Here is an 18,782-nt window from a genome sequence, read left to right on the forward strand (position 1 = left end):
GACAAGTCTGGGACTGGGAGTATGCTGGTGTCACTCTGCAATACAATTCAGGAGTGGTTGGCTAGAAGCACTTGTATAACTCAGCTGGGAGTAATTTACATGCTAGAGGCTGTGTGACAGCAGACCAGGAGTGGTTGCTCTCACAGTGAAGCAGTGTAAAAGGCACCCCAGACTGGAGAATTGAAGGGACCCAGCAGTTCAGCAGTCCAGACTGTACCCTGGGGAATGTCAGAGCAAGGCAGGATGATTTGTGGTTATGGCTCTAGACTGGGACTCAGGAGACCTGGGTTCAATTCCTGGCTCTGCCACAGATGCCCTGTGTGGCCTTGGGTGAGTCCCTTCCTCTCTCTGGGCCTCATTGTCCCATTTGTAAAATGAGGATAATAATACTTCCGTTCTCTCATCCTTTGGCTTGTCTGTTTTGACTGGAAATTCTTTGAAGCAGGAACTGTCTCTAACGACAGAGCCTAGCACAACAGGCCCTGCATCTTGGTGGGAGCCTTTAAGTGCTAATGCAAGACAACTAATGAATCTTCTTCTAATATTAACAATAAAAATCTTCCTGTTCTACTCTAAGACCATTAGCTTCCAGACGCGATGCACATTTGTCCAACCACACATACTGAAGTAATAGCTATTGGGCATATACTATATATTGGCAGGATCACTGTTTCCCTTTTCCCTTTAGATGATTGTTAGACAGCTATCTCTACAGTGGTGCGTGTTTGTATAGGGTACTGGCCAAACAGGAATCCAATAGGTTGTATCTGGCTGGCTGTTGAGCTGCCACAGGGGTGACTCAGGGAATTACAACAGACGGGCAAGTCCTACGACTGTACCTAGTACATTGGTTGAAAGGACAACTAAAAATAGAACAACAAAACACGTGGAAGATCATGATAGAATGGGTCTCATCTCACTGATGTATCAGAATTCTTTGAACATGTCAATAAAGTAATGGTTTACGGAGAACCTGTGAACATCCTTTCAACTTTCAAAAGACCTTTCACAAGGTTCTGCACAAGAAGCTACTAAAGAAGCTAAGTATTCATGGAGGGAGAGGCAAGGTATTGTCATGGATCAAAAACTGGCTAAGAGACAGAAAATAATTAAGGATAGGGATAAACAGCCAGTTTCCATCATAAAAGATTAACAGTGGGGTGCCGCTAGGTTCCTACCAGGTCCTGAGTTGTTTAATATATTTATTCATGATCTGGAAATGAGGTGGAAAGAATGATCAGTGAGGAGGCAACCTTCTCAGAAGGCACAGAGTCATTTAGGTTAGTCAAGCCCAGAGAAGACAGAGAAACTTCAGCACTTAATCACGCTAGGTGAATGGACAATACAACGGCAGACGAAATTCAGTGTTGATCAATGCCAAGCAATGCACATTGGAGGGAAAAATTTAAACCAGACAGGTTCATGAACCTAGCAGAGTTCTGAACGAATTGATCAACTCAGGAAAGAGATCAGGGCATCACCGATGATAATTCAATGGGGACCTCTACTCAATGAGCAGCTGCAGTCGAAGAGCAAACAAGATGGTAGGATGCATAAGGAATGGGATGGAGAATAATATACAAAATACTGTAATGCCACGATCTGAATTGATGGTACCCTCCCACCTCTAGAATACTGTGCACAGAACTGGTCATCCCATTAGAAAATAATATTGTAGAATTAGAACAAGTTCAGAGAAGGGTGATGAGAATGATTAGGGGCATGAAAACACTCTCTATGAAGAGATATGGAGAAGACTGGGCTTGTTACCTTAGGCTTGGTCTACACTGAAAAGTTATACCAGCATAGCTGTGTCAGTCAGGGGCATGAGAAAACCCGCACGATTGACTGGCACAACTATGCCGACAACCCCACCCAGTGTGGACGCAGCAGTGTCGATGGAAGAGGGCTTAGCTAACGGCGTTCGGGGAGGTGGAGTTCTCTGCATCAGCAAAAAAACCTTCTTCTGTTGGTGTAGGCTGCGTCTACTGTAGGCGGCTATGCCAATATAGCTATCCGGTATGGTCTCCATAGTGGAGACACAAGGAGATGAATAAAAGGACTCATGATAAAGTCATATAAAACAATGAATGGTTTAGAGAAGAAAGAGCAGGAGCTGCTATCCTCTCTGTCTTGTAACACAAGAACAAGGGGACAGTCAATGAAACTGAAAGGTAGCAAGTCCAAAACTGGTCAAAGGAAAAATACTTTGCTGCACGAAGTATAACAAGGCTGTGGAACTCCCTGCCACAGGAGGTCATTGAGGCCAAGAACTTAGCAAGATTCAAAGAGCGAGCGGACATTTCTCATGGATAACAAGAATAGGCAGAGTTATAACAGTTATTACAAACCAAGTTCTAGAAACCTTATGCTTTAGGGTTTAAACCGGTCTCTATTAGGGATTAGGAAGAGACCTTAATGAGGTCAGATTATCCCACGTCTGTTACTTCATGGTTCCTGCACTCTGGGGCATCTGGTGCTGGGCACTGTCAGAGATGGGACACTGGGCTATGGCAACTCCAGTGTTCAGGAGGAACGTCACTATCCCCACCACAGCCCTAATGTTTTCTAGGAGGTTCTGCACACTTTGGGTCTGAGTCACAGCTGGTGTGACTTGGTGCGGCTCCACTGACTTCAACAGGAACACACTGATTTACACCTGCTGAGGATACGGCCCACCATCTCAGGGCCACAGCTCCTCTCCCAAGTGCAGCCTTGGCTTCTCCCAGGAGCCACACCTGCATACCTGCTGCATTGCTGATGTCAAGATGCACCACGTCCTTCTGATCCACAAACAGCATCCTGAAGTACTCGCTGCAGGCTGCCAACACGGCCTTGTGGGCCTTGAAGTCAATGCCGTCCACCACGAAGGTGCAGTCACACAGCAAGCCCAGCTGCCTCTGCTGGTTCAGCTGCTCCAGGACCTGCTTGCTGTGCTGAGGGAAATCCATAGCTGAGGAGAGAAAGCACAATCACCTGGCTGACCAGAGCCTATGCTCCGTCCCTCCAGCTACTGTGCTTGAGCCTGGTGCTGGAGCAAGGGGGGTTTTATTAAAATCCATTTTTATGGTGTGCAAGCACTGACTGACGGTGCTTAAAACTGAAGCAGTGCGCAGACCCACTTCCACCCACGCGCCTCAGCCTTGATCTGGAGGAACCGGTAGGGCTGAGAAACTAATTCAGTCTCCACTGTGCAGTTAGTCATTGGTCCCGTAAGACAGTCAGCCTCACACTGCACCATTGGTCGTTATTATGCATTATTTGTATTGCAGGAGCACCTGGAGGCCAGGACTTCGCTGTGGCACACACACAGGTCCCTGCACCAAAGTACAAAACTACAGACAACAGGCGGATGAAGACAGATGGGAGTATATGAGGAAACAATGCGATGATACTGTCGAGTGGGTTGTAGGAATCATGGCTGAGAAGTGTTTTAAGGAGAGCTCTGAGGGAAGACCTGGCATCCTTGCAGAAGCTCCTGAGGCTCCTCCCGTGCACAAGGACCGGTGTGGGAGAAAGCGTGAAGGTGCTTCTTGGAAAGCTTTTTAAATGGGCAATCAAGGTTAGGAGGAGGCTGTTAGGAATTTTTGCCTCCATCTGAAGTACTGGCCACTGCTGGTGGGATGATCAAGTGTGCCAAATGCTACGGCCCTCCATGGTCAATTGTATCGGACCCACCTGATTAAACATCCCCCTGCAAAGCTGCCTGCCGCAGCTCTGTTTTAAACCTGGTTTGGCATAAAATCTGCTTCTGTTATTTTGTCACGTTTTCTTTCAAAAAGAGACTGCTGTTTTCTGACTGAAATTCACTGGTTGAGGCCTGCAAATGAAGGCCCACCAGTGGCTGCAGGAGCAACACTAGGAAGTGCCAAAAGGAATTTTAAATACTGATTTATAGTATCACATTTACTAACACGTCCCCTGGTCCTTCCAATCAGACAGCCATCTAAAGCGGAAAGTCCTATTGATCAGCCTCCACTCCTGTAACTTCTTCCTTGCACCCAGCTTGGCTCCATCCAACTGCAGCTGCTAACATCAAACCATCCGCCTGGCCTGTTTTCACCATGTTGCAGTTTCCACTGGCTCCCACTTTCCCAGTACTGCCCCTTACACACAGGACTCTCCCTGAATTAACACATAAAACCCCGACCCTCTTCCTTCTTCAAATCCCTCCCCAAACCCCACTTCTGCTGTGAAGTCCCTGGACAACAACTGATCCCAGCTTGAGAGGGCGCGGTGGGGACTGCCAATATATATTTATATCTTTTAAATATTTCAACACATGTCAAATTGTACATGCAGGCAGCCTATGTAACTGCAGGAACGTACCTGATGCTCCCTCACCCCATTCTATCCTATGATTACATCTAAAAATAAATAGATAAAAGATTAAGGCTGCAAAAAGTCAAGCACTCCAGAGTTAAAAAACGCCAGATTTAAGGTAATCTGTGCAACCTTAATACAGCCCCCTGTGCGTATGCATTAGTTCACAGTCTTTAACTGCATGATCATATATTATGTTCTCACAGGATCCCTGCCTCCTTCAGAGAGTGGTTTTATCCTCCTCATTCAATGCATGGTCCCAGGCGTTATTTAACACACACCATCCATCCTTGCACTGAATACAAAATGACTGATTTCCTCCCAGGCGTTTGTACGGTGCTCTCACCACCTGAGCGAGTCACAAACGTTAGGGGATTTATCTTCATAACACTCCAGAGAGTGGGGGGAGGGGGTGGGGGTGGCGTCATCCCCATTTTCCAGCTGAGGAACTGAGATCCAGCCAGATTTTCAAAATACTATTTGACAAAATTGCCAAGTGACCAACTCATGATGCCCAGGGTCCAATTTTTCAGAGTGTTCAGCATTTTAATAGTACTTTAGGAGGCCAAAGCAGAGCTCCAGTCGACTTCAGCTGCAGTTGTGAATCCTCTGCACTTCTGCAAATCAGCCCCCAGGTGTCTCATGGTACCCAGAACCACTGAGGAACATACAAGGACCACACTTTGGCACAAAGTAGAGCCGATTGCAGAAGCCCTCCTCTTCAATATGAAGTTGAGGCTCATAGAGAATATGAAGGTGAGGCTCATAGAGACTACGGTGCCATGGGAAGCTCCACCTTGATCTCAGTGGGAGAGGTGGTCACAGAGCACATTAGAATGCCTTTGGCTACACATGGCCACCTACCCAAAAGGAATCCTCTATCTTTACGCAGGCCATTCCAAATTGAAGAGAAAGGTTTAACTCAAACAAGCTGCCCCATGCAGTCAGTGTGCTGTAAAGAGCAGCCGCCCTGAGTGATTATCAAACTGAAGAGCAGACAAACAACACTTAATAGTGATATCTCAAGTGGCCCAGGAACGGGGGTGGGAAGGCTGGTGTTGCAATGTATGGAAGGCATCCTGTCTTTAAATAACCTGCGGAAGGAACTCTTGTTGAAAGCACCTCTCAAAGCAAAGTGGAATGTAGTGGGGGGGGGGGGAGACTCCATCTGGGCTAAGTATAGCCAAGTGATATAGAGATCTTAGTGCACTGGCAAATTTCAGCTTCAGTCTTTCAACTGGATCTGTATAGGCAAACCCTTGTGTCTGTACACAGGCTAACTGGGCTCCAGACAGGTGCAAGGGTCTGTCCATGTGGACTCAATTACAAGACTGGGGCCTTAAAGTAGACTTTATAGATTTCATACAGTAGATTTCATAAGCAGTCATGGGAAAGGAGGGAAGGTCCTCTCATGGATCAATACCTGGTTAAAAGATAGGAAACAAAGGGTAGGAATAAATGGTCAGTTTTCAGAATGGAGAGAGGTAAATAGTGGAGTGTGTCCCCCAGAGATCTGTACTGGGACGGGTGCTGTTCAACATATTCATAAATGATCTGGAAAAAGGGGTAAACAGTGAGGTGGTAACATTTGCAGATGATATAAAATTACTCAAGATGGTTAAGTCCAAAGCAGACCAAGAAGAGTTACAAAGGGATCTCACAAAACTGGGTGACTGGGCAACTAAATTACAGCTAAAATTCAATGTTGATAAATGCAAAGTAATGCACATTGGAAAACATCATCCCAACTATACATACAAAATGATGGGGTCTAAATTAGCTGTTACCACACAAGAAAGAGATCTTGGAATCATTGTGGATAGTTCTCTGAAAATGTCCGCTAAAGGTGCAGCGGCAGTCAAAAAAGCGAACAGAATGTTAAGAACCATTCAGAAAGGGATAGATAAGAAGACAGAATGAGGAGAGATTAAAAAGACTGGAACTGTTCAACTTGGACAAGAAACGACTAAGGGGGGATATGACAGAGGTCTATAAAATCGTGAATGGTAAGGAGAAAGTGAATAAGGAAGTTTAATTTACTCCTTCACATAACACAAGAATCAAGTGTCACCCGATGAAATTAATGGGCATCAGGTTTAAAATAAACATAAGGAAGTACTTCTTCAACACATAGTCAACCTGTGGAACTCATTGCCAGGGGATGTTGTGAAGGCCAAAACTGTAACAGGTTTCAAAAAAGAGTTAGATAAGTTCAGGAGGATAGGTCCATCAATGACTATTAGCCAAGATGGTCAGGGATGCAATTTCAGGCTCTGGGCGTCCATAGCCTCTGAGTACCAGAAGCTGAGAATGGGTAACAGGAGATGGATCACTTGGTGATTGCCTCTTCTGTTCATTCCCACTGAAGCACCTGGAATTGGCCTCTGTCAGAAGACAGGATACTGGGCTAGATGGACCATTGGTCTGACCCAGTGTGGCCGCTCTTATGTACTATCTGGAAGAGTCATAGATTCTAAGTCCAGAAGGGACCACTGTGATCATCCGATCTCCTATATAACACAGGTCAAAGACCTTCCCCAAAACAATTCCTATTAGAATTAGAGAAGCTCTTTTAGAAAAAAAACAGATAAGTTAAGATTTTGAGAGGATACAGTCTTTACTTTGAGTTATATAATGATCAAGTTTTCTATTATAATATAAACGGGTGTGCATAATTTCATGGACGTAATCCCTATTCTTTCCTGCATGACTGTCAACCCTTAACAAAATGAAAAATATTTCAAGCACAAAAAAGGGCAGCTGACCCCACAGGAAAACCTTGAAAGAACACTCTGTGACTCATCTGCTCATTTGGGGGGGGGGGGGTGAATCAAGGCCATTTGTAGGAGAGAGATACACCTGTTCTCAAGAGCTCATCAGCTCCCACAGTTTATTTACCACCTGAAATCCTAATCCTCCATTTGTGACTCACTTGCACAGCAGCTATCTACAATGTGACAAACACAGGGTTTACGGTTTCAAATGCGGAATAAGCAGCAGGAACAGACACTAAAATATATGGATAATTAAATAAAAAATAAACCAAAGACCCTGTATTCATGCCCCTATTAATAAAGGCAAGGAGAAGAGAGGCAGAACGTGAGGTTTTTTTAACTGAAGAACTCTTATAACAGAATTAGAGAAACCATAGGAAATGATGCAAACAGAGCAAAAAGTACCCCCATGGTAGATGACATTCAACAGCATCCGTTTCATGCTCAAAATGGGCTTACAAATGTTGTATATACTTTGTGTGTGCTTGCAGCATTGGTAAAGGGAATCAAGTCTCAATGACATATAGAGAAGAAGCCAAAGTTTCTAACTCTTGCTCAGAATTACCCAAGTGCAAAGTTTCTGATCTCAGAACACATGGGGGAAAAGTACATTTTCACACTCAAACTACTCAAAAATGGTTGCACAAAATTTGATCACATTTCCCAAAAGCGTGTGTGTGTGTGCGCGTGTGTGCGTGTACACACACCCTAATGATAGCAAGGGAGCAGTCCAAGTCCTGAACAGAGAGTTTTGTGCTGTAGAGTCTAAGGGCTTGTCTATACTTGAAATGCTACAGTGGCACAGATATACACAGCGGCAGACACAACCTGTGCTAATGGGAGGGTTCTGCCATCAGTGCAGTTAATCCAGGTGCCCAAGAGGCTGTAGCTAAATCAATGGAAGCATTCTTCTACCAACCTAGCATTGTCTACACCAGGGGTTAGACCAGCTTAACTACTTCACTCGGGTGTGGATTTTTCACACCCGAGTGACATAGCTGGTTCGACCTAATTTTTTAGTATAGGCCAGGCCTCCCACTAGAGGCAATGAAGGATAAGAATGGATTCACCAAGGGCAAGTCATGCCTGACTAATCTAATTGCCTTCTATGACGAGATAACTGGTTCTGTGGATGAGGGGAAAGCAGTGGACGTGTTGTTCCTTGATTTTAGAAAAGCTTTTGACACGGTCTCCCACAGTATTCTTGCCAGCAAGTTAAAGAAGTATGGGCTGGATGAATGGACTATAAGGTGGATAGAAAGTTGGCTAGATTGTCGGGCTCAACAGATAGTGATCAATGGCTCCATGTCTAGTTGGCAGCCAGTATCAAGTGGAGTGCCCCAAGGGTCAGTCCTGGAGCTGGTTTTGTTCAATGTCTTCATAAATGATCTGGAGGATAGTGTGGATTGCACCCTCAGCAAGTTTGCAGATGACACTAAACTGGGAGGAGTGGTAGATACGCTGGAGGGTAGGGATAGGATACAGAGGGACCTAGACAAATTGGAGGATTGAGCCAAAAGAAATCTGATGAGGTTCAACAAGGACAAGTGCAGAGTCCTACACTTACGACGGAAGAATCCAATGCACCGCTACAGACTAGGGACCGAATGGCTCGGCAGCAGTTCTGCAGAAAAGGACCTAGGGGTTACAGTGGACGAGAAGCTGGATATGAGTCAACAGTGTGCCCTTGTTGCCAAGAAGGCCAATGGCATTTTGGGATGTATAAGTAGGGGCACTACCAGCAGATCGAAGGACGTGATTGTTCCCATCTATTCGACACTGGTGAGGCCTCATCTGGAGTACTGTGTCCAGTTTTGGGCCCCACACTACAAGAAGGATGTGGAAAAATTGGAAAGAGTCCAGCGGAGGGCAACAAAAATGATTAGGGGACTGAAACACATGAGTTATGAGGAGAGGCTGAGGGAACTGGTGATGTTTAGTCTACGGAAGAGAAGAATGAGGGGGGATTTGATAGCTGCTTTTAACTACCTGAAAGGGGGTTCCAAAGAGGATGGCTCTAGACTGTTCTCAGTGGTAGCAGATCACAGAACAAGGAGTAATGGTCTCAAGTTGCAGTGGGGGAGATTTAGGTTGGATATTAGGAAAAACTTTTTCACTAGGAGGGTGGTGAAACACTGGAATGTGTTACCTAGGGAGGTGGTGGAATCTCCTTCCTTAGAAGTTAAGGTTTGACAAAGCCCTGGCTGGGATGATTTAGTTGGGGTTCGGCCCTGCTTTGAACAGGGGGTTGGACTAGATGACCTCCTGAGGTCCCTTCCAACCCTGATATTCTATGAAGAATAAAGTCCTTTCCAGTGGCCAACATTCTCCCTTGTTACCAACAGCAAAGACACTATATTGGTCTGGGCGCAAGACCTGGGTTGAAAACTAATTATTCCAGAAACAGACAAGAGAAATGGGGATGCTCACCCACAAGAGGTGTTCGGCAATCTTCATCTGGCTGGATGACAACTGCTCATATATCATATCATTTTAAGGCAGTGGTTCCAGCAGAATTGGATAGCCACAAAGTAGTTGAAGAATGGTAGCCTGACATCACAACACAATGACAAGGAGTTGTGACCACTCTGCGGTTGTGTGACTCCATCCAATGCAACAGTCTCACTTTCTCCTGCCTCAGGGTGCTCTAGAGGCATAGAAAGGGATCACAACAGCCAGGGTCGATTGGGTCAACCCACAGCCTGGCATATTGATAACATGCAATGAAGATCATGATGTATTTACAAGGAGACACCTGATATGACTCCCAAATAAGTAAAGAATGCCTCCAAATAACCGTAGATAAGAGAATCTTCTTACTTAAAGCACAATCCTGTAGTCATGGGTTTCCATGGTAGCAAGTTAGCCTGCTGCATGGGGCAGACTAGGAAAACACCTAAGGTAACAGCTCTGGGTACATGAGGAAAGCAAGAGGAGAAGGCTCTTCCTCCTGTCAAATTAGAAGCCCTGGAGTCAGCTTTGAAACCAAAATTCAATCCGAAAGTTGCTGTTAATGGATATTTTCTTCCAGGAAGATACAGTTACTGCTGTGGGATCTGACTTATTTCTTACAGCGCTTGTGTTTCAATGCAAACAAAATTCCATCTGTGTAGAAATGCCCTTCATTGAGTCCCTTGGCCACACCATGACAGCATGCTTGGCCTGCTTGCTTCTTCAGAATCAAAGCCCTCCACGTGAAATCTGTCTTGAAGGCTAACCGGTATCCTTGCTGTTTACAGCAGATGCAGTTTGCCAGAACAAGCTATTAATTTGTTAAACCAGGGCTCCAAAAATTCACAAGACAGAGGCTAGGGCCAGAAGGAAAGAACTAATCACCAGAAGCCAGCACAAAGTGTAGTCCAAGCACCCACCTGCTCCATCATTTAGTCTCTGTGACCTTGCTAGCGTATTGAGGAAAGCAGCTGCAGTTTAATGACCTGCATCTGAACAAAACTGGGGCACCCCTGACTTACAAACTATACGGTAATGGATGGACCCAGATATCAAGACATGGATACGTTTTGACAATGTCTACCTTGCTCCAAAATTTTGCAGTGCCCTGTCATTTTATGGCTAGGGCCAACAACATCATATTTAAAATGTATCAGCTGTGCCGTGCTATCAAGTTAATTTGATTCTCATGATCACCTTGGAGTCCTCCTCACACGAATGCTGAGCTGTCCCCTTTTCAGATCTTCAGAGATCCCGGGATGGCAATTTGCGGCACGACTTTTACAAATTTATTAAAGTAACAGTGTCAACGATTACCAAGAGTGATAATGAGCAGGGAAAGCCAGATGTGTTCTAATTACAGAGACAGGAGGACAAGTGATCAGCGATGCTCAGTAAGAATACAAAAACCCCTCACTTAGCATTAGGCTGTAAAAAAACTGACACTAAAATCTGCTTGCATCTGCCAAAAGAAATCAAGGGAGTATCAGTGGCTCATATGCATGTGTCCGTCAAAGAGCCAAGGAGACCAGATGTACCAATCCAACCTAATGCATTTATCACATTTCAAGACAGAAAGAAGCCTTTTTACTTTCTGCCAGGTTTGTTGCAGAGAACAGAAGCTATTTGCCCTCCAAAGACTTAGTTAACTCCTTTCAAATGCCATTTACACTAGCCCCTCCTACTGGTGTACTAACATCACCACCAGGTTGTACTTCTATAACACCGCCTTTTATCTGTGCCTCTCAAAGTGTTTTACAAACATTAGTAAACTAAGCCCCACAATAGCCCTGAAAGTATTCTCAGAATTTTACAAGCAAATCAACTGAGGCACTGGGAGTTCAAGTGACTTGCCCATGGCGACACAGTGAGTAAGTGGCAGAGTCATGAACAGAGCTCAGGTCTCCTGACTCTTGGTCCTGTGATTTAACCATAGACCATCCTGCCTCTAATCAAAATGCATTTCCCGTAACTCACTCACTCCTATTCTGGAAAGAAATTCTGCCTCTAGCACCCAGACCTTTGAGATAAAATTCACCAACCCTTTGGTGGAGAAAGGGAAAACGTAGCTCTTGAAAAGCCCCCTTTTGGTTGGACTGGGAGCTGTTTTGACTTGCTCAGAAGGTTCAGTGCAGTCTTGGAAGAGTGCTTCATTGCAGTTTTGTGGTTCTGCTGGCAGCGTGCTGATGTGATTGCATGGACAGGAAATTTTGCAAGACTTTCCTCATCTGGGCAACTTGGAATTTGCCTTTCTATTCTACTGAGGTTCTTACATGGCACCTGTCACTTGGCATCCAAATTTATGTGGAAAACTTGGGAGACCTGTATTCCTTTATCAAATATAAACCCACCATCCCTTTTCTAGCCAGCCATCTGTCATATGTGCAAGTCTGATTGTCACACTGATACCTGCCATACTCAACTAGGAGTATAAAGCTGCTTTTAAACTCACAAAACCTCAGTCTCTGATATGCGACCAGGTTTTTTAGATTCACTCAAGTAGTACAGCCATATATCAGCCTTTTGCAAAGGCAAACGCAGAGGTTGTCAGTACAGTAACAGCTCCTTTGGTTACCGCTTTAAAGAGCTAGCCCATCTTCTAGGCACTGTCTCCTTTTTGAGAATACATTAGCTTGACACTCTTCAACCTTCCATCATTATAGAGCCAGGTATGCTCCAAACCCATCAATCTGGTGTTCTCATTACAAAGTGGAAATTTCCATCAGAAACAGTGAAGTCCTGAGATGAGGTTACAGCACAAAATATTTTCTTCTAAAGTAATGAATCCCACTAAAACGGCTAAGATCCATTTTCCTTATGTCCCTCAAGACCCCTTGTTCTGAGACAGTCTCAGAACTGCTGGTCTTGGCAGGGTATGAGATGTACTTAAATTTTCTGGATGTCTCTTATTCTGCCCCTTGCCCGTGTTTCTATGACAAAATCAATTTCCTAATGTCTTGGATCTTCTATTTTTAAATATAGGCAATGCACTGGCCTTTCCTTAAATCAACAGATTTACTTCAAAAGTTTTCAAGAGATAATACACCCTGTAGTAATGACAGCCATGTAATAAATGGCATTACCTCACCTGCACTCTGACCACCTTCCTTGGGACAACTTCAAACAAGCCAATCCCCGAAGCAGCTTCAAACAGCTGCCATTTTTCTTAACTTGCCACAAGATGTTTCCTTTTTTTCCTCCTTCACCAACAGCCCTTCTCCCTCCTAAAACGACCCTGACCCAAAGCCCAGCACAAGCAATATGTAGTTCAAAGCCAATAACGGGCTTACATTCTGGAAATGGGAACTGCACACCACTGGAAAAGGAGGGGTTCTCCGTTCCAATGGAACAACCAACACTAGCTTCCAGGCCCTGAAGATCCTGAGAGATGGGACTTTAAAATCAAGACATTTGTATGTATCAAAGGGGTTATTTCAGTCATTTTCAAAAGATGTTTCATATTTTAATTATAATCTTCCCCTAATTCTGATCCCCGTACAACTGGACTCATGATAGATAGGGTACCTGGGCTTTATAAATGGAGGGATACAAGACGTTGCCCCAATACATATTTTTTAAGAATTCTAAAACTTTTCTGTGAACTCTGTGGCCTATGCAAAGTACATGATAGTGTGGCATTATATGAAGGATTTTCCTGGTATCAGTTGGGATGACCTGCATAACTCACTTAAATTAGAACTGAAATATTCGGTCAGGCAAAAGACATCACCCCCACCCCGCCACCACCATTATCCACCTTCCTCATGTGGCTGGAGAATTTTTTTCTTAAGTCTTAAAATGTTAAAATACAATAAAACAGACCACCCACTAAAATTATTCAGAGCTCAGGGCCAGTGAGAACTGAATGTTACAAACTGAAGAAGGTTTAGATCCATTTGATCAATATTTCAATAATACATGTAGTAACACTGAACACTTTCCATAAGAGAGCATCATGATCCCTATTTTTATAGATGAGGACACTGACACACAGAGAGGTTAAGTGACTTCCCCAAGGTCACAGAGTCAGTGGCAGAGATGGGACTTAGAACACACATCTCTGAATTCCCAGTTTTGCATCTTAAGCTTTATACTGTACTACCCTCTGAAGGTGCTGCTGGGAACCTTTCCTGAGTAGGTTTCAATAGAACAATTACTCAAATCAGCCGTGATTATTATTACAGAATGGTCCACAGTTAATAGCAAAAAGCAATGTTAATGTTGCTTTATATTAAAAGGTGATAACTGTCAAATATGCAGGGCATAGCTGAGATGCCATAATGATTATTAATGTTGATAAAAGACAGGCTCAATTTAAAGTTACACAGAAAGTGGGGGGGTGGGGGGGAGAGAATCTTTTGGGAACATTAGCCCACATTCCTACTGTTAGATAAAATGAAAGAAGGTAACCAGTGTGATGAATCCACCAAGGAGAAAGGCAAAGACTCCTCATTCAGAAGGCACTGGCAATTCTGGTCCACATCAGAGTCATGCAACTGCTAAGAATTCTTTAGTTTGGTCAATTTCTTCTTTACTACTTTTCATCTTAGTGTTATTCTACACCATTCAAATACCATATAGAACACGATGCCATTGGGATAATAACCAATACAGCTGCTGCTGAATTATAAATATTGATGTTTTTACCCATTCTACCCACCTTAGAACAGTGGTTTATGGGCATACATTATATCAAACATATTAACACAATACTTGCTCTCAGTGAAACGGATGTCTCATTTCCTTCATACAGCTTAATTATTACTTTACTGCTTTTTTTCCTCCTTTAAACAGTAAATACATGTTAACATTGTAAGAGGAAGGATTGCCCAGTGGTTAGGGTGCCAGCCTGGCACTTGAGTAACTTGTGTATGATTCCCTGCTCTGCGTATGTGAGCGGGGGCAAGTCACTTAGTCTCCGCAGGCTCAGTTCTCCATGTATAAATTGGGAACAATAGCCTTTTCCTCTTTCACAGCCCTGTTGTGAGGGTAAATACAATCAAGTGCTCAGATACAAAGCTAGAGAGACTATTCCTCTTGGAAGCCTCTCTCCATAACCTCTTCTATAGAATAGAGCTGACTGCTATATGTCTTACTTTAAGTGGCTGTCTTGGATAGATTCAACAAAAAGTTGCATTTTAAAATACAAAACCACTGCCCCAAAGTCAATCTACTCCCTAAAAAGGGAAAACAAGTTGGACTGCATATGTGACACTCCTTTACCAGGGCTCTGTTCTACTCACGAGCGATACTGTGACCATCAAAGTGGTATTTGGCCTCAGCTAAAATAAAAAGCAAGGGAACTCAATTCCCAGAGTTTAATGGAGCCAAGAAACTAGAATGATAGCAACCTTTGAGTCTCACCCTCTCCAAATCACATCAGTAGTGTTTTCCCTTTCAATCTTCCTCTGACACTGCTGTCAAGTCTTTTATTACTGTATCAATCATAGTGATGGAAAGCTCAGTACTAGACACCTGCATTTGTGGCATGCAGTTAAAGATAAATAAATCTGCTAAATTTAAATTAAGCTTGCCACGTGAGCCACCCCTCGTGACTGCCTATGGGGAATGAGAGACAAGCCAACGCCACAAAGCATTAGAGACAGAGTTTAAGGCGGGAAAGGACTACCAGATCATCTAGTATGACCTGACCTCCTGTATATCACAGGCCACTATCCATTGCCCATCACCCACACATGAAACCCAACAAGTGGAATTAGAGCAAAGTACTACAGCCCTCAAGAGACTAAACTGTTATGTGCCACAGGCAAAGAACGGGGGGACCAAGATGCACGAATGCCCAGAGCCCCTGCAATGGCAGGGAATTAAGTGAGATATACAAAGATGACACCTGCAAGTAGATGAGCTAAGGTGGTCTCTCACTTGGGGTCTCCCACATGTGGCTCTGTTTTCAGTGGACCTTGTATACCAGTGGTGGGATTGTGGCACCCACTGAAATTGTGGACAAGGCCTAGAGGTGCTGGCCAGAGTGTTGTAGGAGGCGGTTTCCCTTATTGGTTAGGTATGTAGCAAACAAATTGCACAGGTAGATCATAATTTTGGATTATTTGTGGAAGTTTAGATCTGAATTTATGCCTGTGCAGTTGTATTAATACAGGGCCACAGTCCAGATTGTATGTGGAACCTTGAGTTTGAATTTTACTGATATAATTAATTAATGCTAGGTGTAAATGCAAATCACTAGGAAGAAAGTGCCATGCTGCTCTGATCTGGTGGTCTCTCTAGACTAGTATCCTGTTTCCAACAATGGCGAGTGCCAGATGCTTCAGAGGAAAGTATAAAATCTCCATAATGGACAAATATGGAATATCCTGACAACAGATGTTTCTTCTGTTGGTTGGAAGGGACCTCAGGAGGTCATCTAGTCACATGTTGTGTAAAAAACTGTTTCCTTTTATCACTTTTAAATTTGTTGCCTTTTAATTTCATTGAATGTCCATTGACTCTTGTATTGCAAGGAGAAATAGGAGCAGCTGATTTACTTTCTGTTTACCATCATCTCCCCTCTTATGTATCTACTCTATAAACTACATTGTTCTAATCTTTTCACTCCCTCAGTACTTGGGAAGCCTTTCCTATTCCTACTCATTTTTGTTGCCTGTCTCTGGATGCCTTCTATTTCAGCAGTACCTTTTTTAACATGGGCAATCTAAACCAAACACAGTATTCAAAGTTATGGTGTGCCATTAATTTGCACAATTGCTTTATCATCTTTTCAGTATTATTCTCTATCCCATTCCTTATGCATCCTAATATGGTTTGCTTTTTTGGATTGTTACTGTGTATTGACTTGAGCTGATGATTTTACTGAGCTGCTACAATGATGCCCAACTCCTTTTCCTGAGTGACTTCTTGTTCTCAGCTATTACAGTGACGAGCACAGTACAACAGAGGACCAACACCACATTGTGTGTTGGAGACACCCATCCCTGAACAAATTTGGGAAGGTCACAGTTTACGCCTACAATCCCTTGCAAAGAATTGTGTTAATGGATCATATTCTGCCATGCGTTATATGTCACAGTCCATAATACTGAGCTGATATTAAAATTCGGTAATGTTGGATCTACACACCACCATATTAACTATAATATACACACACTGCTCATGTATTTAACCAAAATAATATGATGAGCTATATATTTCCACAGCAACTCTCTCCAGTATCTGGGTGCTGAGCTAGTAAAAACTGCATTTTTCCACCCTTAAACAAACCCTCAAGTTACTCCCTGCTGTACTAACTTTAGGTGGTTTAGCAAGGGCAGTAAGTGTCCGACATACAAACACAATGGCAAAGCAAATGTCATGTTGGTTTGAAATGTTGATACAGATCAATTACACTTTGATAGGCAGATACCGCAATTGCATGTAGTGGGTGTGTGTATAATACGCGAGGATTATTGGTATTGTGTTGGGAATTTCAGTATTGCTATCAGAACAAAAAATATATTCTTGGGTAGAAGTCCATTGCATAGACACGTATAAGGCAGTTTTCCTAATCCATTCTACTGGTGATTTACTTGGCAAACAGTTAAACATCTTATATAATATTAAGAAGCTCACGCTAATGCCTAACATGATGAATTCATTGCTTGGGCTTGCAGAGTTAATGTGTCAAATGAACCATCAGCAAGGAAAGAAGAGCAAGAGGAGCACAACCCCACAAGCAGATTCAGTTGTCTGGTCCACAGCAGGAAATTTCTTACCCAGTTTTCAGCAGCAGGGCAGCTGCATCAGTGTTACCAAGAGTGTAAAGTCTAGGGTAGACTAGGCATAGATGCCTTTCTCACTGTGTCCTTAGTAGGATTAGGTGTGTCAGGACCCTTATGCCAGGGCTATGCTGAAGCTTACATCACCGATAACATCGGCACAACTGAACAGTTGTTCTGGAATAAGAAATTTCCCGTTGTAGACAGATGCATCCTGGAGGAAGTAGGTAAAACTCAAATGCTGATTAAACCAGAAATTGCTGTCTCGCAGCCTGCGGTTCCCTACCCTTCGGGGTAACTGTAACAGTTTCTCAGACTGAGTTCAGCTGTGCCCGCCAGAGCCCACTGCCTGCACTCTGACCCACCCCCCACCTTGGCCCGCCACAGACTCCAGCCTTGGCCCCGGTGCCACAGGGGGTGAGAAGATGTAAACCCGCATGGAAAGCTGCAGTGTGGTGCGGAGCCCAGTGCCAGGAGAGGTAGTGGAGAGACCAGATCCAGATGTGCGGGGGGGGTTCACGTGGAGACAGCAGATTTAAGATCAAGATTTTGCTTTTATTACAGACCAGCAGCAATCGCCACCTCGCGGAGCGGGTCCCATTCACCCCCTGCAGAGACACACCCAGCCCCTGCCCCTCCCACCTCCCCCTAGCTCCACTTGCCCCCCTAGCTCCCCCCTGCCCTATAACTGCCCCCATCCCCCAGTGCCCCCTCCCCTCCAGCTCCCCCTCCCCACAGATTCCCCCTCCCCTCACTCCTACCAGGGCTGCCCCCTCCCCCAGAGCTACACCTGCCCTGGTTGCCCCTCCCCCTCTGGCTGCCCCCTGGAGCTGCCCTGGCTCCCCCCGGCTGCCCCCGCTACCTGCCATCCCGGGACCCGCAGGTGAGTCACATTTCGGCAAGCAGGGCTCAGACTGACACGGAACGGACAAAGGGCGCCGCCATTTTGGAGACGGGCGGAAGCGGCGGCGTCTCACCAACCCATCCCCATGCCCCACCGGCTTCCGGCGCATGCGCAGCTACAGCGGGAGAAGCACGGGCGGTTGACAGGGCTCTCTAGCGCATGCGCCGCTGTTCTGCAGCGTCAGGGCGGGGCATGGAGAGCTAGCGGCGGGCCTTGCGGACCACGTGGTGTTCCCCAGGGCTCTCCCCAGCGCCATGACACCAGAGGCAGCAGCAAGCACTAGAGGCAGCCCTGTGCAGTGAGGCGAAGGAAGGCCCCTGGGCATTGCACAGGCAGTGCAGCAGAGGTGGGCTCAGGCAGGGGCCTGGCTTTGTAGCCATAGCCACGGTCAAAGGGCCTGAGCTGTGCCTCCCAACGCACTGTGGCCATACGCCATGGTGGAGCGTGGGTGCCCCGGAGAAACATTATGCCACCCCTGTGCCATGTCACTTCCTGGCACAATCCCAGCCTGGGCAGGCTAAAACTGTGGCTATCAGGCAAATTGACATCAGCATTGCCATCCTCAGGTGTTCACAAATCATGAGTCAGGTCTTGAAGAGC

The 18,782-nt window shown here is 44.9% G+C and overlaps 1 protein-coding gene across 3 annotated transcripts in view; it reads right to left on the minus strand.

The window, feature by feature from the left end:
- The window catches only part of ZBTB17 (zinc finger and BTB domain containing 17), a 42,756-nt gene extending 24,511 nt beyond the window's left edge, over positions 1-18,245 (minus strand). For all 3 annotated transcript variants that reach the window (XM_074975411.1, XM_074975409.1, XM_074975410.1), the window contains exons 1-2: positions 18,141-18,245; positions 2,747-2,953 (exon numbers count right to left, since the gene is read on the minus strand). In XM_074975411.1, coding sequence (XP_074831512.1) covers positions 2,747-2,953; positions 18,141-18,147 — 214 coding nt within the window. In that variant the 5' untranslated portion in view covers positions 18,148-18,245. The remainder of the gene's footprint in view (positions 1-2,746; positions 2,954-18,140) is intronic.
- Positions 18,246-18,782: the final 537 nt, after the last annotated feature.

This window comes from Natator depressus, chromosome 18 (assembly GCF_965152275.1).
Source record: "Natator depressus isolate rNatDep1 chromosome 18, rNatDep2.hap1, whole genome shotgun sequence".
Classification (NCBI taxonomy): Eukaryota; Metazoa; Chordata; order Testudines; family Cheloniidae; genus Natator; species Natator depressus.